The sequence below is a fragment of the Nilaparvata lugens genome, chromosome 1, assembly GCF_014356525.2.
Source record: "Nilaparvata lugens isolate BPH chromosome 1, ASM1435652v1, whole genome shotgun sequence".
Taxonomy (NCBI): domain Eukaryota; kingdom Metazoa; phylum Arthropoda; class Insecta; order Hemiptera; family Delphacidae; genus Nilaparvata; species Nilaparvata lugens.
The window spans coordinates 56,662,549-56,690,254 of record NC_052504.1 but is presented as its reverse complement, the minus strand read 5'-3'; the positions used below and the strand labels follow the sequence as shown (position 1 = coordinate 56,690,254).

The following is a 27,706-nucleotide window of genomic DNA, read 5'->3' as shown; positions in this document are numbered from 1 at the left end:
CCATTTTGGAGCCGATAACTTTCTTTAGGTTAATAGGTGAAAAATGCTATTCTACCTATTTAGGATAAATTGGTAGCACGGCATTGTTTATCAAAAACGATCAATTAATCTTTTGTCAATTTATTGCTTTTTTGTAGCACGAGAAATAAAGATATCAGTCAGTAGCACGAAAATCAAAACATTTTCAACCACCGTAGAATAATGTCATCTAATAGAACCAATGAACGAATCTTATTTCATCTTACGGTGTTTAAATTTATTGTATTGAATTGACTCTACAAGTGTTAACTTGTGATTCCATACCTACAATTTTACAGAAGAGGCAAACCTAAATCAGAGAATATTTTTCCAATCACGGTAAATATTTTACTATGTAACACCATAATAAATGCGCTTATGTGACACCTCAAAAAAAAGAGGAAGAGGATATTTTTAGAAGAGGTAGGGAATGAAAATACCATCAAAGGAATATCTATTGGAATAGCTATGAGGCAAAAGAACAGAGAGTACACCTATAATGAATTCATTTTTAATACTAGTTTTTATGTAGTTGTTTTACTTCTAATGGCATGTAAAGCTGCCAGTTTTCCAGGTATTCCAGTAACCCCCCCTCCGGGATGCACTCCAGATCCGCACAACAAGAGTCCTCCGACGGCGGTCTCTGGACCATATCGGTCACATCCGTAGCTGGCTGGACGGTTCAGCAATATTTGATCCAAACTCATGGATCCGTGGAAAATGTTCTGTTGGAGAAAAATTGGGATTATCTCAATTCAAATACTCATAGTCTGAATAAAGACATAATTTTTTACTTTTAAATCGACTCGCAGTCAATCAATTCAAATGTAAGAAACTATTTATTTGCTCACTGACTGCAGTGATTTCCAGTTCCATGAACTCATTTCCAAAAGTCTATGAGTGAAAAAATTGTCTCTTACATTCAAATAGTTGACTGGTGAAAGTGGAAAGGTTTATATTTTACATAACAGTTTGGAATGGATAATGAAACTGGCATATCTATTTAGGTCTTAATAAATTAAAACTTAAACTTGAGCCACTTGTATGCGAAATATTGTTACCTTCATATTTCTTATTCAGCCCATGTGATTCAATACACCCAATGAGCGACAACCCTGTCTGTGTAGGCTTAGGCAGTGTTGCAAAACGGTCTTTTCTCATTACTAGAGTCGCTCTGCTATAGATACTAGGGTACTAGAGTCGAATAGTCTCTACATTTTTAGCATTTGCAATGCGTACTCTGCAGATATGCATGTTATTAGATAAGATAGTATAAGTACTGTACGATATACTATTCTAATTTTCAAACAGTGTTTTGTTACTCGTCGTCAGCTCACAAACCAATAAGGTTTTGCTGGTAAGGCAAGAAATTTAACATGATATTTGCTGTACTTTCAAATGATTTTTTTATGTTTTTATTATTTTGAGGCAATAAATGAAATTTGAATTAGATTGATATTCATTTCGTAAAAATAAAATATACTCACCCCTCCCGTCAGTCCAAACACTTCTTCCAGATCAGGAGGTGAGAGGACTTCTTTCCCAACAATACTGGATTTGAAACCAGGAGCATAGTCTTCTATTGAATCAAATACCTGATACAAAAGTCAAAAAGTCAGGATAGTTATAAGCTGCGTTAGGTACCTTCCTATTGGTGGTTTGAAAGTTTTCCAAAATACAATGAAACTAACTTGTTCAAGTATTTAAATCTGGCTATAGTAGAAGTTTGTTTTGAACCAAATTTGTTTACATCAATGTCACATAAAACAATAAAGTAAAGCATTCTATAATAAAGTAAGTAGAGTGAAATTTTATGTTTATTAAGTGCATATGTTTCTTATTAAGTTTGTTAAGTGTATAGTCACTGAAAAACAATGAAGTGCCAATATTTTTTAACAATATCCCACTTATAGTATCCACATATCAGGAGGCCCTGATAAAATACCCGCTTTTGTTGTCAAGGGTTGCTGGGAATTTTTGTGTGGCCCATTGCATTACATTTTCAATTTGTGCGTTCGTAAATCCGAATTTCCGGGGGTCTGGGAGTGCTCGCGGGGGACACCAGTGTTCAAGTCTGGAAACAGGTCTTTTGCGAGTAATTATGGACCAATTGCAATTTTAAATGTTTTTGAAAAGATTTTTGAGAGGATCCTGTACAAGCAAATATTTTCATATGTACAATCCAAGATTGTTTAATCCCAACACGGTTTCCTCCCTGGTCGTTCAACAGTGACGAACCTTCTAGAGTTTGTTGACAAGGTGTCGGGGGTTTTGGATGTTGGGGGTCGTGTTGATGTGATATATACGGACTTCTCGAAGGCCTTTGATACTTTGGATCACGGTATTCTGCTCGATAGGATGGAGTGTCTCTGGTTTGATGAGCGTGCTTTGGTCTTTTTGAGGACTTACCTTTCAAATAGAGTTCAATTTGTTTGCTTCAATCATTGTCAATCCGAGCCCTACTGTTGCATTTCAGGGGTACCACAGGGTTCCAATCTTGGTCCCTTGTTATTTTTGTTATATGTGAATGGCCTTCCCAGTGTGCTAAATAGCTCGGAGTGCCTCATGTTTGCAGACGATACCAAAATATTTAGACAGATTAGGTCTGTTGATGACTGTTCGTTGCTTCAAAAAGATATTGATGCACTGCAGAAGTGGTGTTTGGAATCAAGACTCACGCTGAATGTGGCAAAGTGTAAGGTGGTGTCGTTTACCAGACAGAGGGAACCTTTCCATTATGACTACAATATTGGTAATATTCTGTTAGACCATTCGCAAGAGTATAGGGATCTGGGAGTGATTATGGATGCTCATATGGATTTTGATAAGCACATTGAACACCTGTTATCAAAATGCAATCAGATGATGGGCTTTGTTTTTAGAACATGCTCAAGCTTCGAGAGGTGGGAGCCCATTTTGTACTTGTTCAAGTATTTGATTCGAACCCAGCTTGAGTACGCAGCGCCGGTCTGGAGTCCTTATCAGATCACCTATGCTATAAAACTTGAGAGAATGCAAAATAAATTTCTAAGATTCCTCTTCTTCAAAAAATTCGGGCATTCCTGTGAGAGGGGGTTTCCTACACTTCGATTAAGATCATTGTTTGAAGTTGATGCTCTTAAGCTCAGGAGAGAGGTATCATCTTTGATTCTTCTCCGTAAGATACTAACGAATGAGGTTGATTCTTCTTATCTCCTGGGAAGAATTGGATTCGCCGTGCCCACTCTCAGGCGAAGATGGCATTCCCTATTCGCGGTACAGAGGTAGGACAGTTAATGCATATTTTCCCCCCTCAACCACATGCCAAGATTGTTGAATGGACTCGGCTGTGGGGTGGACGTGTTTTCTGATGGCCCATTAAGTTTCAAGCGCACAATAACGATGCTTCTGAGAGAGAATCAGAATAACTGAATTTTTAATCAGCAGCCATAATTTTCGCTAATATTTCTATCATTATAAAAATATCACTCTTTATACATTAATTTTCTTTATTTGCACATTCAAACTCAATTTATTCTTACTTACCCCTTATTTTCAAAGTTTTTTGCTGGCAGTTATCATTATCACCCTCATCCTATCATTCATGAGACTCATCATCTTTATTAATAGCATCTCTCCTTCATCACTTCATATATTCATTTTCACCATCAACTCTATTAAGGAATGTTTTAGAAGTAGTTTTCTAAGTATTATTTTCTTTTCTTTTCAAACGTTAGTTTTAGTATCTTTTTTTTTTGTTCTGATTGAATCGTATACTTTACTTATTGTTGTGTTAAGGAAACATATTTGGGTCATTACCTGTTGTTTCCGATGTGATATTGTAAATAAATAAATAAATATAAATAAAACAAGTTAAGACTAGGAAAAAAATCCACTTTGCCAAATTGTGTGGATTTACGACCTTTCCATGCAAGCCCAGCATATGAATGTAGCCTATACATTCAATGAAACAACTCTAATTGTATCGTCTATAATACAATTGGAAAATTGAATATATCTAATTGTATCGACTATAATACAATTGGAAAATTGAATATAAAAAGTCATATATGGGCTCCCATGAAAATAATTTAAATTTCACACAATTTATTGGTTTAGAATAAAAAAGTGTTATTTATAGTAAATGATATAGGCCTCTAGACTCATGAACTATAGCATCAGTGATTTCTGATATACTGTTCAAATGTACAGCAACGCCTGAATAAAATATCCTCTCAGGTCTCAAAGTAAATTCAAATTTGACTCATAAGATTGAAAAATAAATAACTTTACAATTTAAAAGTAGGCGAACGTTATTGGTGTACTTACAATGTTTGCATACTCTTGTTTTACTTGATTGGTCCACGTTTTTCCAGCTAGTTTGTAGGGCGTGAACTGAGTGAATAGGAGACAAACGTGAGCTCCTGGAGGAGCAATTGTTTTGTCCAAACTGCTTGGGATTACCATTTCAATCATTGGTCTGTCATCAAATTATTTCATTATTAGTTATGGAAAATATTAGACCTATACACAATTATTACAAAAAATATAATATGATAAAGTTTTATACTTTTATTATCAAGAAATGCCTATTATATACTATTTACGGTAGCTAAGATGTAGGTACCGGTAGGCTACACTACATATTGAATTGCAAACCGTGACATAAAATCAATGCATTAAATACTCTACATACATTGAGCGCATCTATATTCTATATCAATCTATATATATTTAAAAGCGAAATTGCACTGATTCATCTACTCACACTCACTTATCCATAATCAACAGAACTAAAAAATCTACTGGACCAAATACTTTTAAATTTGTCAGGTTTGTTTAGTTGGCCTTCTAGAAGCTTACTAAAACGCATTTTGAAAAAATCCGAAGATACGCCCGAAATTTGCGTTTTTCCAGCGTTTTCTTAAATTTTTCAAGAACTAATTGGCAAAAAGTGTTCAAATTTGGTACACAGGCTCAGCTGAGGTATAAAAATGTTGTATTGGAAGTTACAATACAATTGGAAGGGTTTTGTAATGAAGCCTGAGTTCCGCTTAAGATCAGCTGTTCTTGAGGGTTTCCTGCGTTTTCTAGGCCTTCTCAAGAACTAATTGTTAGATCATGTTCAGATTTGATACGGATGTTCAGAGGGTCTGGACACTTTTTTCTTAAGAGTACTTCAGAATTACGCCCAAGATAGGCGGTTTCAGTATTTTTCGTAGCGTTTTCTTAGATTTTTTCGAAAACTAAATGAGAGAAAATTTTTAAATTTGGTACATTATTTTCTATAGAGGACTTCTTGATTACGCCGAAGATATACGAAAAATTAGCGGGTTTTCAGCCTTTTCCAATATTTATCTGCGTTTTCTCATCACTTTCAAAAGAATATAATTCACAAATAATGTTCAAATTTGGTGTACAGGTTCATCTAAAAGTGTTCAAATTTTGTATTGGAAGGGCTTTGAAATAACGCCAGATCATACGCCCAAAATAGAATTTTTTTTGCAATTCAATAACAGATTGACAGAAAACGTTCAAATTTGATATACAGAGGTTTAGCTAGGGACTAAAAATTTTGGGATAAAAGGACTTTAATATTTCGTCAAAGATACGCCCAAAATCGGCGTTCTGAGTGTTTCTTGAGCGTTTTTCAGAGTTTTCTCCGTTTTCTCAATAATTGATAGAAATTATTTATTAAAATTTGGTACACAGATTCACCAGTAGCTGAGGTGGAACAATGTTACTTCTAAATCCATTCCAACAGAAAATCTCTGAATAACATTTAGCCCATAAGTATTGATAGGTTTAGCATTGCTAGTGAATATACACATAGCTACATAGGCTTCACCACCACTTCTATGAGCTGTTCTACAAAATACTGATTTCAATGAATAACCTGGAATACTCACTTAATTGATTTCATTAACTCTCAATCCATGCTCTTTAAATATAACAATGTCAGGATCCTCTTGTTTAAGAAATACTTCTTGTCTGTCAATTTGGTTGTGAAGGTACTGAATATTCTGATGATAAGCACTGCTAAGTTGGAGGTTTTTCTCAAGTTTTTCATCGAGTTTTCAATGCATTTCTCAAGTAAATTCATACTTGGAAGAGTTTATATAAGGAGGTTTGTTAAAACCTCTCCACATCATTCGTGTTTCAAATTTCAAAGAACTATTAGACTGAAATACAATAATTCTCATGATATCTTAATGAAGTTTGTGATTAAAAAATAACTGAATATTTATTAATTCTGAAAAAAAAATATTTTTGCAACCGTGCGCTACTCAATTCAAATAAAACTGGTGATTGAATCGAGCCTGAAAGTCTCTTTTGGCTTTTTGACGGAAGGAAGCAAGCTCAATTGAAAAATGCAGGCGAGCGACAAGCTAGTGATCCTATGTGAAGTGATCCTATTCCTGGATGATCCAGCATGGGATCCAGGGGGTGGAATCCCCTGGCTAGACAGATAAGGCGAGCGAAGCGAGCTCGCTGGCTAGTGTTGGATAAATACAATTTTCCCCCCATCTATATATCTTACATTTACTCCCTGGAACAGAAAACTAGATTACTAAAGCACTAATTTTTCTATCTGGAGGGATTATAGTGAATTATACTCATCCCGAGTAAATAAAAGTGACCCAATTTTTCTTAATATCTGGTCGGAAACACCGCGATGGGAACTTAAAAACAATAATAAACCTTTCAAATGTATTTCTATAATAAATCTTTGTAACGGTATCTATTTTCATTCAAGTTTTGTAGCATGGAAATATGTTATATTAAGCACTAATTCTTGGAGCAAAGGTTGAGCCAAGCTACATTATTATATTGTTGTTGGTGTTGGATAAATATTGTGTGCATCATGGGATAAGGTACTTTTTATACCTCAGGGTGACATCAATGTGTTTCCCTCATGGATGAGAAGTTCCACTTTGATTTCTAGATATACAAATAACCATCACAAAAAAGTTCACCTTGATGGCAGATTTCCATTAATTCCGTCTTGATAAGCTCCATTAAGAAGGGACGTAGTCTCACAATTCAAATGTATTGTTGCCTGGTGGTGTGGCATTTCACCGCTGGATGTTGTTGATGGATCAGCTTCGAAATCTGGAATTCGACTCAAGGCAACTGAAAACAAACAAAGAAGTATTACATTAACTTGTAAAAGCAATATTATACTAAATAAGAATTTTGAAATTTAGAAATTGGGGTACCTTAATTTTTTTCGGAAAGCAATACTCTCCTTACCTACGGTAATAGGGCAAGGAAAGTTATAAATCAGAACTACAATATAAATTGCACGCACCAATGTATACAGTGACTGGACTATATCTCCCTTCTTGAAAAGAGATTTGACTGTAGCCACTTTCCAAACTTCCGGGATCCTCAATAATTATTGTCTCCAGCACATATCAAATGGAGGAAGCGAAGTTTGATGAAGAGTTCCCTATGCTTGAACAGCTCCATATTTAAACCATCCGGTCCAGCTTATCTTATTTTATGCTCTTTTCTCACCTTGTATTCTGCAGGCTAAAACCTATTTAATTTTAAATTTCCGTTGATATTCCTAAATTGAAAAATTTTGAATTTATTTTAAATTGAAAAATTTTCAATTTAGAAATACCAATAGAAATTTAAAAATAAATAGGTTTCAGCCTGCAGAATACAAGGTTAGAAAAGAGTATAAAATAAGAAGTTTTATCACCCAGCATTGGACAATGAAGCGACCAATGACGACTTGCAAGTTGCAGGGACACACACACACACACACACACACACACACACACACACACAACACACACACACACACACACATACATACCAATACCCAAAAACCACTTTTTTGGATTTTGAAACGTATAGAAATTTAGAAATTGGGGTACCTTAATTTTTTTCGGAAAGCAATACTTTCCTTACCTATGGTAATAGGGCAAGGAAAGTAAAAATAAACCACTGTTCATCCAATTTATCAAAGTTAGTTACTTATCTTTTATTTTTTTAAATGCTCATCTGTCTCTAGAAGGGAAACCACAAAACCTACTTATTTTGAAAAGCAAGTTATTATTTACTGTTCTTTTTAATTTATCCAATTCAACTATCCTTCTCACCATTTATTTTTGTGACAGGTGAAGTGTAATCGATGCGTTGAATTGTGCGTTTGTATTGGTTGGTGAGAGCATTTTCAGGGAGAAGATTGACGGTCACCAGAGGAGTCGCATTGGAAAGCAACAGCTTGGTCTCGATTTCGAGTCCATCGCTGGTCTCAACAGATTTAACATGTTTGCTGCCATCCAGTACTATGCTTTTCACGCACTGAAAAAAATAAAAACATCAAAGGTTACCTATTTTTATATAATTTGTAATAATATATTATTTTATATAAATATATAATAAATGAATATATATTTATAAATTATATAATGTATAATATAAAATATATATCATATAAAAATATATTAAAATCCTTTGAAACTTTTTAATGAATTGTAGACTTTCGTTTAGTGACCAAAATTGACAACAGACAACAAACGACTCAAATAGCTGATAAAATACTGTCCAAAACATTTTCTGTATATTAGTGAGGGTGATTTCTGGTAGATATCCATACCGTTACTGACTGAAATGACTAGAAATTATTCCTAATGAACAGAAAATTTCAATAAAACAGATCCATCAAATCAATAATATTGTTAAAAAATTATTTATCCTTATTAATTATAGGGCTACTTGATAGTTTTTATTCCAATAATTATTAGTACCGGTACCCTTCCATTATTTGTTTATTCTGTGCAATGCAATCAAACTCCAGTTGAAGAAGGATTTAAATAAAAGGATGAACAAAGTTTTTTGATATTTACCGGTACTATAATTATTTCAATCTACATTTCGTTTCTAATAACTATCAAGACAAACATTGTTTTTTATTTGTTTTTATTCTAGTATTTTAAATAGCAAAGAATACAAAATACATATCCCTTGAAATTAAAACATTGCACATACCGGTACTGGAAATTAAATATTACAAAATTTTATACGTGAGTGATGCAATATTTCTTATTGCAAATTTAATTTTGCTCTGTTACCGTATTTACCTTGTTTGAGATTAATGTAATAAAGCAATTTTTTATGTAAGATTAGAAAAGCTACACATATTATTAGCAGAATAATAAACAATCAGGTCTCTTGTCCCAAACACTTCAAGTGCTTGCAGTTTCAAGTGATATTTTTTTATAAAATTGTAGCAGATAAGATAAACTAAATCCGACTGATAGAAGAGGTCTCTGAGAGAAACCCAAACTTGCACTTTTTATTACTCTGCATGTTGTGTTTTTCATTCACCAGAACGGCTTCAATTCACTTCACAATATAATTCAACAAAACGTTGATATAGTATGTTGTTGGATTGGATTTTTGAAACAAAATAGACTATAAAGAAACACTACCATGTTTGGAAGTTATTTTAAAAAAATGAAATTCTCTTTAGATAGTGAAATAGTTTAATTGTTTATTGAAGTGAGTTTCTAATTACACAAAATAAAGTTGGTTTAGATAACCCAAGATTGTTGATTTCTACAATAGCACAATAATAAATGTATTGATAATAATATTGTACTGACTGGATTTTTTTCTCATCATTGATTACAAGGTATGTTGTCTAATTTCACTACATTGTGGTACTCAATTCTAAAGTAGTATCAGTTATTGGGAACAGCCCTATTAAGCTGCGTTTACACCAAAGAGTATCAGTTATTAGGAACAGCCCTATTAAGCTGCGTTTACACCACAGATACTAACAAAATTTTAATTACTTAATCCTTATAGATTCTATTAGATTGAACGGAACTTGTCAGTCTTAATAATTGTATTATTATTATTATAAATAAGTATTCCGAGTCCTGCTATATTTGAAGTTTTTTATCATTATTATGACAATCAAGTGTAGAGAAAAATGTTCATATTGATATTAATTTTTTTTTAACAAACTGTATAATCAAATAATCATGTTTTGAAGTTGAAAAAATTAAATAAAATAAAAAATTAAATTTTTTTATAGACCAGTAGGCCAATAACAGTTTGGGAGATTAGAATGGAATACTACTAATTCAGGCTACTAATTTAATCAATATTTTTTATCTCTGATTACTCATTTATTTATTCATCATTCCTATTTCATGAAACACCTGCTCTTGCTACAATTTTATGTATGAAAAATAATTGAATATCTTTCAATAAATAAGTTATTATAATGATAGATAATAATATAATTCTCCTTCTGTAATAGAATTCGTTTACAAAAATAAAAAAGTCACTGTAAACCTTATACTGGACAAATAACTCAAAGTTTTTACCAAAACAAAAGTTTGATTGTATGGGAGGAGAGTTTGCGGTATTTTCTCCACTTTAGTGGTATTGACAACATCAACGTATTCTCTCAAAACAAAAGTTGATTCAAAATATTTAAAATTGATTGCGGTGATTATTCTAGTGGCTAACCAATAGAGCAGCAAAATTACTGTTTGGATTTGATTCATTGACAGAGTATAATCAAGGTGGATAGGATAAGGTGAAACATAATTTTGTTACCCTATTATTTTTTCCAGAAGAACCAAACCTATAAACATCAATTCAAAATGGCCGAGTCCGAGAGTGTACTGAGTAGATTGAAGATGATGTTCGCTAACAACAGACGATTTGAGCCTGATGACAGAACCACAGAGAACAGCGTCAGTAAACAAACTGCTGACACGTGCGAAATCTACAACACAGAGCGTCGTTTCTCACGCTCCAAGTCTGGCCGCGTCAAAAATAAAGTCAGGAGATATTCATCGATAAGTGAGATAAATTTCACGGCGCCAGTCCAACCCCAAAAATCTTTGCAAGCTATAGACGAGGCTGGACATCGGAAGGACGGCCAATAAAACAAATAATTGAGCATTCAAATTAACAGGCATGATATAAGCATGAACAATAAGGCTGTATAACTTACAGGCCATGATATACCGGTACGGCTTAGACAACATCTACTAATATCATATTAAGCTCACATACTAATATCACAAGATGTTGGTAGAGGTGATGATGGCTTAGGGTACTCAGTATAGTCTATGCATTGTTTTCTCATAAAAAGTGGCTGTTGCACGGCTCTCGAGCTCTGAATAAGTGATTCTTCAATCAGAGCTCTCAATAAAATTCATTTGATTGAAGATAGTAATGTTATTGTGGTACCATACCATGGGTGAGTTCCCTTTGAATATTTAAATTTTTCAATACAGAATCTACAAATCAATTTTAATATTGTGTAAGGTATTATGTATCCCGATCTACCGGTACGTTAATTACTGGGATAGGAAGAATATTTTTTATTTTTCCAATAATTCTCAATTTTGCTATATGTTTTCTCATCTCTTTCAAATGAAAATACCTAGTTGTTACAAATACATACGATAAACTCTATCACCTATCCAAATGAGCGATCCCGTGAAGAAATATCGAATAAGTAAGTTTGATTTAATCTTATTCAAAGGACAATGATACAGAGTGTTCATTATGTCGCGCACATAAAAATAAACATGGTTTGTGAAAGTGGGTTTTTTTTAATTGGTGTGTGGTCACCGCAAGAACGCATTACTTTCGTATAAACAATATGTGAAGTTATTTAATGTGTACAGGTTACAACAGGTCTGCAGTTTTGTTTTGTGTTACATAATGTAATCATGTTGTTTTTACAAGAATAACGAGTGTTCCTTCTTGAATAGAATTCTACCAGTATTCAACGCCTCCAGATTTTTTCCTGTGGGGTTATCTCTAGAGGGTTTGATAAATAGGCCTTATACTTTGAATAAACTTGAAGATAGTATATAGCAGGTTGCCTTGATCCCATAAGACGCGTGGAGAACGCAGCCGGCTATAGTGTGACGTCATGCTCCGACCTCTCGGCCCGGCTTAACATGCGGTTAAATGTAAAAATGCCTAACATTAGCAAATTAACCATCAACACTACATATAACTACGTGAGTGACATCAACATTTTCAGCATATAATCCTTTTTATACTAGTAGTTTTGTGAACAGTAGACCTCGTGCAGTTATAAACCACAGCCTCCTCTTATACTGTCCATCAGAGTAAATCTTGTCTGTATGTCGTGTCGGAGAAATATCGGTGTGAAACGGCTAATGGTTGTTGGGGTTCTTCTTTTTCTTCTATATGCCGGCTCCGCGAAGGAGATTGGCGATCATCAATGCAATCTTGATTCTATTGATTGCAGCTTGGAACAGAGATTTTAAGTCAATGTTGAACCACTCTCTCAGGTTCTTTAACCACGATGTTTTCCTTCTTCCAGGCCAGCGTCTTCCTTCAATCTTACCCTCCATGATCAACTGCAGGAATCTGTACTTTTCATTGCGCATCACATGTCCAACATACTGAAGCTTCTGACTCTTAATACAGTAAACAACCTCCACTGTCGTCTCAATTCGTTCTAATATACCTCAGAATTCCTCACCCTTTCTGTCCATGAAATACGAAGAATGCGTCGATACAATCACAGTTCAAACGCCTGCAGCTTTCCCTCCAATGCCTTCGTTAATGTCCATCCCTCATGCCCATACATCAACACTGGAATGATGTAGCACTTCAACAAACGAATTCTAGTCTTGAGAACAAGGTTTCGATTGCATAATACCCCTCTCATTCTGAAAAATGCTGCCCCTGCCTGTTCAATCCTACTGCTCTTTAATTACCTCCTTGTCGAAACTCCATTTCTCATGGCTGGAAGTGCAGACGATCTTCAACTGCTGTTGAACCATGTCAATACAGCCAGCAATAAGTATGGATTGTGTATGAATGTACGCAAAACAAAGTTCATGGTTGTTAGCAGAGAACGTGTGGTTAGCAGAGAACAGTGAGGATTGCTGGTAAGTTGGTGGAGCGTGTACAAAGCTTCAAATATCTTGGATGTTGTGTTGGGGTTTGTGTATCAAAAATGCTAACATCAGAAGCTAATCTCCTTCAAGACATACTGGTAACAGGTCAGCCCGAGTTCAAAGCAGAGAAAGATCGAGAGACAATACTATGTTATTTTAGTGATTTATTGCATGCGATCAATAGTTTATTTAATAGTGCATAAAAATTGCATTTAATGAGGCATGCAATAACACAGCAGGTGATTTTTTACCAAGTTACATTGATATATTAATTGCATACGCTATTACATGCAATTAATAATTCACTCGACAGCTGATGATTAATTCTATAGTCTGATTTTTACGGTAATATTGGCGTTAAAAGGAGACTCCTTTTCCTTTTGTATTATCTTTAAAATGCAAAATTAAAAAAACCCTATATATACGTCGACGCGAAATTCAAAAAGGAACATACATGTCAAATTTCATGAAAATCTACCTATTGCTGCGTTTTGCCGTAAATGCGGATCATAAATATAAAGAGAAATGCAAAACCATCTAGGTACTTGAATCTTAGACCTCACTTCGCTCGGTCAACTATCCTTCAAAATGTTATCATTTTTATACTATCCTTTATACTGTATACTATCCTTAAAATGAACTAACTCTGATTGCTTTCTTGTGGTAGCCACACACCGTGTATATAAAAGCCCCACTTTTTGCAGACAAGTTTATTTTGATGTGCGCGAAATAATGAATGCGCTGTATATTATTTGATTTATTTATAGATATTTGATTACTGAGGTTGAATTTATTCATTAACGAGAAACCACTTCTGTTTGTTACACATTTATCATACTTAAGCAGATTTATTTCCTTGCTATTTTATAAATAAAAATATGATTATGTGACAATAGCTTGGAGTATTTTTACTAGGGTATATATTCACATAATATTAACTTTATCACTATTTACTGAACAAAAACTTTCGTATTTTCAATTGTACCTTATAAAACACACAGTACTGTACCTGCCCAATTCAATATAAATATAGGTATATAATCACAGATAAATAAGTAATATTTATAAGTATTATTTACTTATTTATAAGTAATATTACTATAAGTACTCTCTGGTATGGTGTATCTTGTCTACATATTATTAAGACAACTTTTAATAAGAATTTATATAAGATAAATATATTAAGTTCTAAATAATAATAATTCTTGGTGATTGAATTTGAGGTTAATGACAAAATAACATGAAATAGATGAAGTGATAAATTAATAGGGCCTACCTTATTGACATAAATTTCAGCTCCACTGGAAATTGCTGATTTGGCAATAGATTGAGTGACTGCACCCATTCCTCCCTCAGGATAGGCCCATGCTCCTAGACGTCCATCAATGTTACCCATCATGTGGTGAAGCAGACCGTAACTATTTGTAGAAACATAAATTTCATTCAATAGTTTCAATAAAGAACTTGAGCAAAATAAACTTCAGACAACAGAAGACAAGATAATTAGGCCTTTTTCTCAAATTCAAATTCATTTATTGCCAAAAAGAAAACAAACAATAATTTACTCATACACATACATACACGAGCAAAAATGAAAATAAAATGTTCATAATACAATATTACACATACATGCATATACATGAGAGCAGAAAAAACCAATTATAAAATTTCTAGGCATCACCAGCAAAAAGAAAAATCTTTGCCCGCTGGTGAGAGTTGCTTAAAAAAATCCTTAAAATAACTAGAAATTGAAACGAAAAGCTTTATAACAAAAGTAGACACAAAATATACTTTAAATCAATATACTCTAAAAATGTGATCCAAAGTAGAATAATTCACTCCTATATTGATAATTTATAAAAGGTCAGAATTCAGAGAAATACCAAACTGAAAACTGAAACAGAAAAAAAACAAATCACAATGCTAGGTTCAAAGTGAAGAAATATTCACCTTTAATCCATAAATTCCTGGAAAATTAAATGAGTGGGGTATAATCTCGGTTTATTCAAAATGGTTTGGAATTTTTCTATCATATTTGGTCTGAAGTTGTAGACATGTCTATTTATTTAGGAAATTTGCTTTTATTTTTTAATAATTTAAGTAAAGTTTTAACGTAGAGTTGTCTAACTGTAAATACATAAAATTCCTGGAAAATTAAATGAGTGGGGTATAATCTCGGTTTATTCAAAATGGTTTTAATAATTTGGTAAATTTTTAAAATAAAATGGTTTTTATGTGGTAGGTTATTATATATTGAAAGTAGATAAAGATTTCATACCATAATATGAAATCTTCCTGATGCGTTTGAATGGAGTTTTTGGAATTAGTATATTGGTGCTGTGAGTTGGAGAACATAGGTCATTTATTATTATGTACGGTACTCATTTGTATTAGCATTGTATATCGTTCTGCTCAAATAGCTACTATTATCTATCTGAACTTGAGCCTGATATTTCAACAAATATTATGGAAAAACATTTTTTCAAAGGTTTCTAGAGAATAATTTCAAAATACATAAATTATTATTATTTAATGATAATTCAAAGTTAAAAAAGTCAAGTTGATTGAAAATTAAAAATAATATATTTCTGATTAAAAACTTTATCAACATAGAAATCAGAATACATTTATAATAGGCCTAGATTGCATTTTAGTTCTTTCAAATGATATACCGTAGCCTACTTTTGATCTTATTCAAGCCTAGTTACGACGACCTGTGCTAGCTTGTTGAACGATTTTTACAATTCGTCGTCTGTTGTTTCCATTTCGGCGCAAACTGCATGAAAGTGGGTGCAATGACAACGTAGACGCTAACGTGAGACCTTGAGCACTATAAAAATATAAATAAAAGTGACCAAACTCACTTATGTTTGAGTATTTTCGGAAATCTGACTTAAGCCTATAGTTTCTGGAGTGCTGGATCCAAATCTGAAAACAGAATCTTCATATATTTATAAGGAAGTTGGAATTTGAGAGGAAAGGAGATGAGTACTCAATGGGTAATCAATTACTAAATACAGGTACGAATCAACAACACTTTGTGCGGCACATTGGGCTGGCGCAAGGAACTGCCGAGTTGCTGACTGTTTCCATTATTATACAAGTTCCCGTCAATCGATCTCTAGTCATGTTGCAGCACTGAATCTGTGGTAATAGAAACGGGGCTTTATTGATATTTTTCAATTTTTCTCACCCCGTGCATAAGGAATTGCAATCAGCCATTGTACCAATGAGCGCATCAGTGGCTAGAGTCGCCTTGAGGGGCTCTGACTCGAACCACTCGTCCAATATTGATGATATTGATGTCGTCAGGAAAATGTACAAGTCTCTGGTTTCACTTCTCATTGTCGATAGCGCCAAAGCTGTGAGGTAGGCAAAATTAAAAATGTAATACACATTATATGTGCTGAACAAGCATTCCAATGAAGATCAAAAGCGTATTTAAAACATATTTTGAGCATACAAAACATTGATTCGATCAAACATGCATGTATTGGGCTGTAAAATTTGAGTGAATTGCCTTCTACCAAGGTGAAATAGCAATGTATGCGTATAGCATGTAATGTAGACACTGATTATAATTTCAATTTTCACTTGGCAATTCTGTAATCCGGGATCAGCACAATATGATCATTAGATATGATAGGCTGATTCAGGTTGGTGCAACCCAGCATTGGGTTATAATCAATATTAATCATTTGGGAAATAATTTGCACCTGAATCAAACCAATCATCTTCTTCTCAACGATAGAAACTATGGAAATATAACATTTTCAGTTTAATAATAATATTATTGGAGTACAAGGTGAAAATGTAACATTATAATAGTACAATGGAAATATAACATTTTCAGTTTAATAATAATATATTATTGGAGTACAAGGTTATTGAATTCGGTAATTTGGTAGAACACTTTAGTGATGTATACTTATTTGCACACGTACTGTACTGAATATGGTGCAGTTCCATTAGAGCGGATGATCAACGACAAAACTGTCTGAATACTGGTTTTAATAGTATTCAATATTGAACTCATTCGTTATTAAATCCTGAAACATTCTGAATGTAATCAGGTAAATTATTCGTCAATTTTCGAACATCAATAACTTCAATAACGTATTACAATTTTCAAATTAATTTACTTATAAAAAATTCTGTAAAAGGCAGAAATAGGTAGGCCTATGATAATAATTTAAACAATTTACCAGCATTCCTGAGGTCCTTGTTTGTAAAGAGGTTGAGAATTTTCCGAAAAGCGTTTCTGTTGAAAAACTCCTCCATTAATGTATGTGTTGAGAGATCCATTAGAGGACTTATTGATTTCACCAATTTGAACAATAATCGTTCGTAGTGCAAAAAATTCTAGAATTAAAGGAACAATAATCATTCAACATTTATTAATTCATGATAAAATTGAATTTCTTATAGAAACAAAATAATTATTCAACTCCTAGCTATTTTGCTTGTCAAATTTTATTTATTTGTAGGTTGATAAATATGAGTTCTAAGAAAGTGTGTAAATAATAATGTATTTTTTCTATAACTGCTGATTGTGAAACACTTCTTCATGTACTGATAACTCATGCATCTTAGAATAGCTGAGTTTTGGGTAGAGAACTAATAATCTATTTTATGCTCGCTACATATGCGCAGTACTTTTTCCACTTTACCACTTAATAATAATACTAATAATAAATATCTTCATTTGCAATCGGGACCACGTCCCATACAAAGTCACAATCATCATGATACAAACAGACAAAATACACAAATAATATGAAAACATTTATTATAATTACAAACAGGATAACAAAATTCATTCAATTGAGTGAAATGTCATGATTAAATTGATGCGATTGTTAAAAATGTTCACTGCCGGCTCAACCTGTTACGCTTAGTATCTCTGATCTTGAGCGCCTCTACTGTAAAATTGTACACGGAATTTATTTTTTCTACACTCAAGTTGGATAGCAGTACTATTACTTTATCTGCGTCATTTACAATATTCTGAGTAAATTTGGCAGTGAATTGCCTCCTGATGTGGCAATACATGGGACATAGGTACTAATAAAAAATGTTCTACCGTCTCATCAGTTCTAAATATGCAGATTGGACAGTGCTCTTTGCAATTTATCCAAATACCATTCCCTTCAACTTACAGGTAAATACTCAGGTCGTTAGCCAGTCTTAGTTGGGATAAACAACGAATCTTCGAAAAGGCCAATCTAAATCTGAACTGCTCACCTAAAATGAAATTTGGATTCAACTGCGTGTATCTGGGAGAGGATTGGGAATCGATGGCTCTACCTACATCTAAGTTGTACAGATTACCACAATATGCTTCTATAAGCTCCTCATAGCGTTGTTTCAAAGCATTCACATCAATACTAAATTCGTCCACAAATTTTCAGCTGAGGCATTGAAAAACTGGCTTTTGAGTGAATGTACCTAATTGAATCTGATCTTTGAATTATCAATTCTGATACCATATAATATCGTAGCACTTCCCAGGGTATCTACTATTTGGCATTTCCAGTATTCGAATCAACCATATTTTACGGCTTTATATACAGAACACAATGGGAGCCACTTTGATCCTTCCTGTCTCAGTACGGATTTCCCAGTCAGGAGTCCCGCTATTCAAGAAAAGTAAACATTTGAAAAATTGACATTGAATTTTTTCTATGGATTCTATGCTGAACAGACCCCATATTTCAGAGTTATATAATAGTCTCAAATAACTTTATCTTACTTTCCCAAGTATTGCATGTCGCCTTAGCCAGAGCATATCTAATAGCTGCACAAATGCTCTTTGCATTTGTACACATGGATGAGCAAAAATAATTGAATCTACCTGAACTGGAGAACTCAACCCCCTAGTATTTATACGTTTTTGCGGTTTCTATTTTGTCATTTAGGTAGTAAAAAGGTAAAAACTTTCCTAATCCTCCTTTGTCGAAAGGTATCACCTTTGTCTTATCCGTATTTATTTCTAATTGTATGCTCTGACAGTAGGTCTCCAAGTACCGAAGTTTTCTACGCATGTCTGAAGGACTGTCAGCCAAAATTACAATTTCGTTCGCGTACTGGAGCATGAATACATCAAACTGGCCATTCATATTTATACCGACGAGTAAACCCTGATTCCTGAAATAATCCTCTATATCGCTTATATAGAGAGAGAAGAGCAGCGGACTGATGGAATCGCCCTGCAAAACACCCCTCTCCACAGGAATGATATTATCACCTACTTTTAATATTGCATGGCCATACAAATGATCGAGCAATCTGATAATTTTACTGCTAACTCCCATGCTTCGAGGCTTGTACCACAATTTGGCGGACATTATCGAACGCAGCCTGGAAGTCAATAAATAGTGCAAATATATTCCTATGAAGCATTTCAACATAAATGTGTTATTACCGAATGCGAAACGAAAATGTTGTCTACACAACCCCTATCCTTTCTGAAACCACATTGGCCTTCTGGGAGCACGTTACACATTTCTGCCCACGTCGCGAGTCCAATACTTTTGTAAATATTTTAACCATAGTAATTAAAAGAGCTACTACCGTATCATTCTGTAATTTTTCGGATCCTTATTACAATCGCCTTTCTTGTGAAGGAAAAATATTAAATATTGAAACATTCCTTGGGCATTTTCTCTTCTTCAAATACTTTATTTAACAGTCTTGAAACATAGTTTCTCCATTGCGGTGGGAGGAATTTGAAAAACTCATAGGTAATGCCATCAGTTCCGGGAGCTTTTCCTGAGCTTAATATTGCAAGTACACGACTCAGTTCATTCATAGTTATTTCTGACTCTAGACATGGATGAGCTACGTCTTGAAAAGTTGGCACTGGAGAATAAACATCACTATACTTGGTAAGCAAAAACTCAGACCAAGTTTGAAAATCAATCATATTAACTCTCACAGGTTTTCTGTGGAAGTATACTACTGCCTTCCAAAATTCTTTTACATTTCTACAGTTGGAAAATTTATCTCCAATATAATTAATATATATATATAATTTTCTTATTGTAAATGATTGTTTTGTAATTAATGCTTTCCTTTGGTCAAATACGGTAGGAGGACATCATTAGAAAAGTTTCCTTTTTTAGCAGTTCGAAAAGCTTTACGGCCACTCTTCTTAATTAATGTAATACATTCTTAGTCAAACCTTGGTTTATTTTTATTTATTCTGTAATGGGTATTCTTAACAAGGGTCAGTTGTTCAGCAGCTTTTTTATAATGGACAACAGATAAGAATAGCCACAGTCAATTTCGGCTTCATCAATATTTAATTCGGTATTAAAAGACAACATTAAGCTACGAAAAGCTGACTCCTTGTCTGATGACCAGATTAATTTTTTGAAGTCTACCCTGTCGGTACAGATTAGTTGTTTATTTTCAATAATAAAGCTAGTTTCAATTGTAATTGGCAAGTGATCAGATGAGAGAATAATCTCTTCAACCTTCATATCAGTTACAGTTTCAGTGAAAATACTTTTGACCCTTATCATATCAATCGTATTCTTTCCTTGCATGCTAACAAATGTGAATTCACCACATGAGTCACTCCTACTTCTGCCATTAATAGTATTAAATAAATTACTTTCCATAATTTTCACAAACAATTTCCCTTGTCGATTTGTAACTTTATCCTTAGCCTGTCTAGTTGATAAGATATTATGTGTTTCAAATACGGTATTATCTAATATTGAACTATTTAGTTCTCCAATTCTTAAGTTGAAATCGCCTCCTATATGTACAGCACAGGTAATGATTGAATAACGTGTATGTTACTCGAAAATTTTTTTCAAGAGATTCAATGTCTTTTTGAACATCATTATGACTGAAATATACTAGTCCAATTATTAAAGTAATTTTATCGAAAGCAGTTAATTTCACAAAAACAAAATAGTCGTTACTCTTGATCACCGTGTACTCGAAGAAATTCCTTTCTAACAAAAGAAATCCCCCACTAGCTCTACCGGATGAATTGTTTCGTGTTGCTGTTCTCTGTATAATATTAAATGATTCATATCCTGTAATTTTACCAACATCATTGCTTGACCAAGTTTCGCAAAATCCTAGTACACTAAACTTATTGAAAAAGTTCAATTGTGCTTCATTCATGCTATATATATTGGAAATCCCATGACAGTTCCAAAAACTTATACAAAGATTACTATTAGGTACCTTTTGTGGTAGATCCTCAACTACCCTCGGCCCCTGCATAATCCTTATGCACTTTATTACCACTTGCTACACATGCATGCGCAGTACGGATTTTACATTATGCTCGCTACACATGCACATATGCACACATACACAGTAGTAGGCAGCAGGTACGTTTATGTGCAGTGCGAGTTTACTTTATGCTCGCTATGCATGCGCAGTAGGCATCAAGTACAGTATTTCTGGTTTGCCGTATAGTTACAAAATTATTCATAACATTAACAATAAAGTGAGTATCACAGCAAATTAATATCAAAATAATTTGACTAGATAATATTAAAAAGATTAATTTTAATAGTAATAAAATTTTATGTATTTAATTTTCTCACAATAATCCCAGCATTTATTAAGCAAGTAAATCATATACTTACATCGATTTTTTTATGTATCCCAGTATTGCAGTTGTGAATCATTGTAATTCAAACGTAAAACTTCTTTATTGCTTTCACAAAATTATCGTGCTCCACTAAGTAAGTGTCCATGATAACTGTTTTGCTCAAGCAATAGAGTCGCGTTTTCTGCACTTAATAACAATATGAATAGCTAATATCTAATTTCAAAAAGATTAGCTTATGATAAAGTACGGTATGTCTTGTCTGCATTCTATATCTGTAAAATGTATTCATTCACAGACACTTAGTGTAATTTACAATATTTAGAGAGAAAAATAGACAAACCCTGATCTATTATTATTTCTCCCAGATTAAGATAGAATAACATATAGTTCAGAATAATATGCATACTGCACACTACCAATTTCATTAGGAGATTATTATTTTTTGTTTCTTTTTATAATTAATGAGAGAATAAAAACCAAAGTTACCTGGGCATCTTTCTGAGAGAATTGTGCAATTTGTCTTTGGTTTTCCTCATCATTTGAGCCAAGTTTGAGCGATCTGCCATTTTTGGGTGATTGCCAATAATGTTGTCTCAGTGGAGTATACGAGCCTGGGTTACGAAAATGAAGTTTCAACCCATGTTTCTGAAATTAATAATCAATAATTATTATCAATGTGTTTATAATTGACCGAGCGAAGTGAGGTCTAAGATTCAAGTCGACGGTTTGGCATTTCTCTTGATGTTTAAATGTTTATATGTTGCGCATTTACGGCAAAACGCGGTAATAGATTTTCATGAAATTTGACAGGTATGTTCCTTTTTTAATTGCGTGTCAACGTATATACAAGGTTTCAGGAAATTTTGCATTTCAAGGAAAATATAAAAGGAAAAAGAAGCCTCCTTCATACGCCAATATTAGAGTAAAAATCAGACTTATCAAATATGGAATTATTCATCATAAATCAGCTGACAAGTGATTACACAGATGTGTGGAGAAGCCAGTCTATTGCTGTATTTCCATAAGGTCTATATTTCAATCAGGTACTTTTGGATGAGAATACTGCGTGAGGTCTACTGTTCACAGAACTACTAGTTGAAGATAAAACTAGTAGACCTCACGCAGTATTCTCATCCACAAGTACCTGATGTTACTTGTTTATGTTAACAAACTCAGTTCACGTTTGAATTTGTATTTCATATGATATAATTCGATCATCCAGTTCCGTGATAATCTTTCTACCTGATGAAAATTATTTTTTTTACAAAAAACGACTAGCAGTCAGATATTTTACAATAAATGAATTAATCACTCACTGTGACAACGAGATCTTTCGGCAGGTCCGCCATTTTCTTGCTTGACAACCAAGAAGGTTGCGGACCTGCCGAAAGATCTCGTTGTCACATTGAGTGATTAATTCATTTATTGTAAAATATCTGACTGCTAGTCGTTTTTTCTAATAGCAAAAAGTTATTCAATAATAAGCAGTTCGTGATGGGAAACAACATTGAAGAATTCATTTGTTTATTTTTAATCACCTATTACATTAGTTTTTTCGAATGTGAGAATATTGATACTATTGGGCACGCATAATAATACCATTACTGCAAAACAAAATATTGAAACCAAAGACCTTAAAGCTGCGATTAGACCAAAGTTATTAACAAAATGTTAATAACTCAATTCCTAAAGATTATAATAACTTATCATACACATGATGAAGATGTGTGTTAATATGTCAACTTCCGTTCAATCTAATAGAATCTAAGGATTAAGTTATTAACATTTTGTTAATAACTTTGGTTAGAACCCAGCTTAAAGATGCATACCTTTTTACTTTCCTTGCCCTATTACCATAGGTAATAAGGGAAGTATTGCTTTCTGAAAAATATCAAGGTACCCCAATTTCTAAACGTTTCAAGGTCCCCTGAGTCCAAAAAAGTGGTTTTTGGGTATTTTATGGTCTGTATGTGTGCGTCTGTGTACACGATATCTCATCTCCCAATTAACGGAGTGACTTGAAATTTGGAACTTAAGGTCCCTTCACTATAAGGATCCGACACGAACAATTTCGATCAAATGCAATTCAAGATGGCGGCTAAAATGTTGTCAAAAACAGGGTTTTTCGCGATTTTCTCGAAAACGGCTCCAACGATTTTGATCAAATTCATACCTAGAAAAGTCATTGATGAGCTCTATAAACTGCTACAAGTCCCATATCTGTAAAAATTTCAGGAGCACTGCACCATCTATGCAAAGTTTGATTTTAGATTTTCAATTATCAGGTTTCAGATACAATTTAAACAAAAAATTCCAATTGGAAAAGATTGAACATGAAAATCTCTTCAATTAATGTCCAGTAACATTTTCACCTAAAATTGAAAATAAACTCGAAATTAGAGAAAATAAGATTATTCAATTGCAAACTGTTGGCAACTGTTGATTCTATTAAATCATTCACTATGAAGAGATAGCAGACTTCGTGTGTCTCCAGCGATATTGTCCTGTCACCAGCTGGCTCAGGTCTTAGAAAAGTGGACTTGTGATGCACTAGCGTCAGTTGATCAATTTTCATAACGGCAAGGAAAGTTGTGTGAGAGCACCACACCAGATTTTTAAGGTCTTTGATTGAAACTATAGACCTTATACAAAATACAGTAATAGACTGGCTTCTCCACACATCTGTGTAATCACTTGTCAGCTGATTTATGATGAATAATTCTATTGTCTGATTTTTACTCCAATATTGGCATATGAAGAGGCTCCTTTTTCCTTTCATATTATCCTTGAGATGCAAAATTTCCAAAAACCTTGTATAAACGTGTCGACGCGCAATTATAAAATGAACATACCTGTCAAATTTCATGAAAATCTATTACCGCGTTTCGCCGTAAATGCGCAACATATAAACTTATAAACATTCAAACATTTAAACATTAAGACAAATGCCAAACCGTCGACTTGAATCTTAGACCTCACTTCACTCGGTCAGTAACATGTAATTTAGGACTTGGGTAATTTACTTTGAAAAGTAATTATTTAATTTAATTTACTACTTAGAAATAATATTGTAAGTTACCTAATTTTACACTATACGTTATACGGGACCAAATTACATACGATTTGTAGGAGAGGCTACCAAAACAAACATCAACAACCCAAAATATGCATATTTATTTGTGTTATAATATTTATTGTAATAATTTATGCATACAATATATCATAATAATATAATATATACATATAATAATGTATACCTACATATTTATGTGTTATAATATTTTCAAATGAACCAGTTCATGTGGTTTTGTCACTTAATAGTACCACTACTGCTTGATTTCTATACAGCACCTACATCTACACTGCAATAGCGCATTATTTATTGTAGATCTATATGCTATTACCTTAAGATCTAGTTCATGGATGATCTCAGGTCTGAGCAAGCTGAGCACATAGGACGCTCGCGAGAACTGGAATCCAGGGATTATTTGCTCGGTGACAGCTGCCCCGCCGACAACATGGCGACGCTCGAGAACGCACACCTGTCGTCCGCTGCGGGCCAAGAAGGCAGCCGCTACCAGCCCATTATGTCCTGTTATGTTCAATACAGACAATATTGATTATTATTAATTCTCATCGAAAATATGCATAGTGGAAAAAATAATACAGTACCAATAAATGTATTATATATAATTCAAATAACATTGGTCTCTTCTAGTTGTTATATTCACAATTCTGACAGCATTGATTGGATGCGAAGCCACTTTTATAAGGAATAATGACAGTGAGAGTTTCACTAGAAGTGCCTAATGCCTACCATTGACGCTTTTTCTCTCATTTCTTTTCCAATTATTAGGCCTACTCAAAAAACAGTATAGGATAATCCTGAATTGAAAATTCTTGGATAATGCATACTTGAAAATAGTTGAAAAAATTAAAATGTAAAATATTTCCTGTTATTCCAATTGATTAACACTTTTTCTATTTGCCTACGGAATATTTTATACCAACTTATTCTCCAACGCGTACCGGTATTCTAGCTGGGTTCTAAACCACAGGATAAAACTATTATTTGTAAAGCTAAGTTAAACATGATAACAAAAGTATTATTTGCCCACTGCTGTATCTATCAATAGAATCCTGTTGAGCTCTGATATTGAAGGAAATATTTAAGTTGGTTCATTTTATTTCCTGATATTGAAGAATAATTACATGCTATTCCATTAACTTGAGGAGTGAGTTTTATTATTGTTAAATTTGGTCTTGGTATGCCAATATTATTTTCACAATATATTATATTCCAAATCAGATAAACATGAGGACTAGGATATTGATAACAATAAATTATTTTTTCATAATTTTGTATCCTGATAGACCCCATACTATTAAACTTTTTTATGAAATTGTAAAAAGTTATATGGAAATAAATTAGTAGGTTGGTTGATCATCTCCTTTTCAGTGTTTCACTGATAAAAACATTTACCGGTATTCAAACTGATTGAAATTTCCATGTTAAAAAATGGTGGAAAATGGCCAAAATACGATCTTCCGACTACTTTTGACAATTGAAAAAATAAATTAAATTATTTCTGAGAAACTTTCTCGCTTTAACCACCGACTTATCTTTTGAAACAAAAAAGTTTCCAGCATGTCGAAAATGTCAAATGTTTTCTGCTTGAAATGTCTCGACATTGACGAACATAATCATCAATTAAAAAATCACTATAGGTTGAATAAAAATTATCCAGAGACCAATAGAAAGGTGACATTCTCGCCGTTAATTTGATATAAAAATTATCACGCATTACGACGCCCCATGATTCTGAGAGAAGTGATATTCAAGAGAAAAACAAATTTTTGCGATGTTTCCAATTTTATCATAAAAGTTCAATTTCCTTTTAATCCTTCAAACCTGGATCTTTTCTAGCACTACTAGGATATAAGGGATGATATTCTACATCCAATTCTGACGTTGAATTGGAAATTTGAGAAAGTTGCAATTTTACACGAATTGCCAACCATGTAATTTCTTCAGTTATTGGAGGGCCAAGTCTCAACTTATCTTACACAAACTATAGTAATTTATATAGATGATATATTGAAAATAATGGAATTTTTATGAGTTATTAATCATTACTTTACTATAATTTATTCTATTTATTTAGATAGATCTTACCTCCCCCAATTATAACAGCATCGTACTTGCTCTTTGGAGTACCGGTATACGAATTAATGTTTCTGATGAGTAGTCTTATGCATCTCAGACTGCTACATTTTGAGATTAAATTGTAACCCTGAATGGTTCTCTGAAAGCGATACATATACAATCAGTCATTAAACAATAAACACTGCTAATAATTAAACTTTACAGCACATTTAGACTCACATTTCAAACAATGGAAAAAAGTTTCATATTTGGAAAAGTATATCGATAGGCACGATTTTTGTAAAGGGGATAAATTCCAACTTTACTTTTATCTAATGAATAGTAATATTATTGATTGACGAAATGCAACAAGTGACCTTTGATATCAATAATAGCCTAATTAGTACGTTACCGTACAGCTGTGTTTCCTTTATTACAGTATCTGATTATCATGAACTTGGTAATAAACATTCATTTTTATGCTTCCCAATAGACTTGTACTAATACCAGAGTTCAAAATAATATAGTAATGTTGGTGAAAAAAATATTGGACTAGCTGAATGGAAAAAATACTATTAAAATCAGTCAGGTTATTGAATTGTAATTCCTAAAAATATAACCTCTTCAATTTGATTACTCTTAATCCAAGAAAACTTTTTCTTGGACATTTCCATAACATTAAGGTAGGTACCCTAGATCTGAATAAAATTCAAATTGAAAATTCAATAATTATGATAAATTAAAATTTAAATGAAAATGTTTTTCTAAATGTGTTCACTTCAATTTAAGATTATTCATCAACAAATAAGTACAAGAAAAATCCACTACAATAAAATAATCTATACTCAATATTTCAGGAATAAGCTTTTATATAGGTCTATACGGCTCCGTGAACTTGTAGTGCACAAGCCCGAAAAAATTTGAAAAAAATTGACAATAAACTATGAATTTTGTGTCGGCAGAATATCCAAAAATTAAATTTTGTACAAGCACCGTTTTTTTTACACGCATTTGAAGTCGCGGTCAAGGTCATTTTTCAATGCTAATTTCCCT

General features: G+C 33.2%; 2 protein-coding genes and 1 long non-coding RNA gene across 3 annotated transcripts in view; 2 read left to right on the top strand and 1 right to left on the bottom strand.

Annotated features, from left to right (window-relative positions):
* The window catches only part of LOC111061908, a 34,011-nt gene extending 31,962 nt beyond the window's left edge, over positions 1–2,049 (top strand). The window contains exon 6 of the mRNA XM_039437489.1: positions 578–2,049. The gene's annotated coding sequence lies outside the window, so the exon portion shown is untranslated. The remainder of the gene's footprint in view (positions 1–577) is intronic.
* Positions 417–26,997, bottom strand: LOC111058827 (pyridine nucleotide-disulfide oxidoreductase domain-containing protein 2). Its single transcript, XM_039437503.1, has 11 exons — positions 26,684–26,997; positions 24,912–25,099; positions 21,994–22,152; positions 17,132–17,288; positions 16,120–16,288; positions 14,203–14,344; positions 8,112–8,316; positions 6,975–7,131; positions 4,327–4,477; positions 1,506–1,613; positions 417–743 (listed from the first exon to the last, which is right to left on the bottom strand). The coding sequence occupies exons 1-11, from the start codon at positions 26,826–26,828 to the stop codon at positions 543–545; spliced, it is 1,782 nt and encodes a 593-aa protein (XP_039293437.1). The 5' UTR covers positions 26,829–26,997; the 3' UTR covers positions 417–542.
* Positions 9,252–13,821, top strand: LOC120353544. The gene is made up of 2 exons (XR_005572443.1): positions 9,252–9,649; positions 10,605–13,821. It is a non-coding gene; the product is annotated as an uncharacterized LOC120353544 (long non-coding RNA).
* Positions 26,998–27,706: the final 709 nt, after the last annotated feature.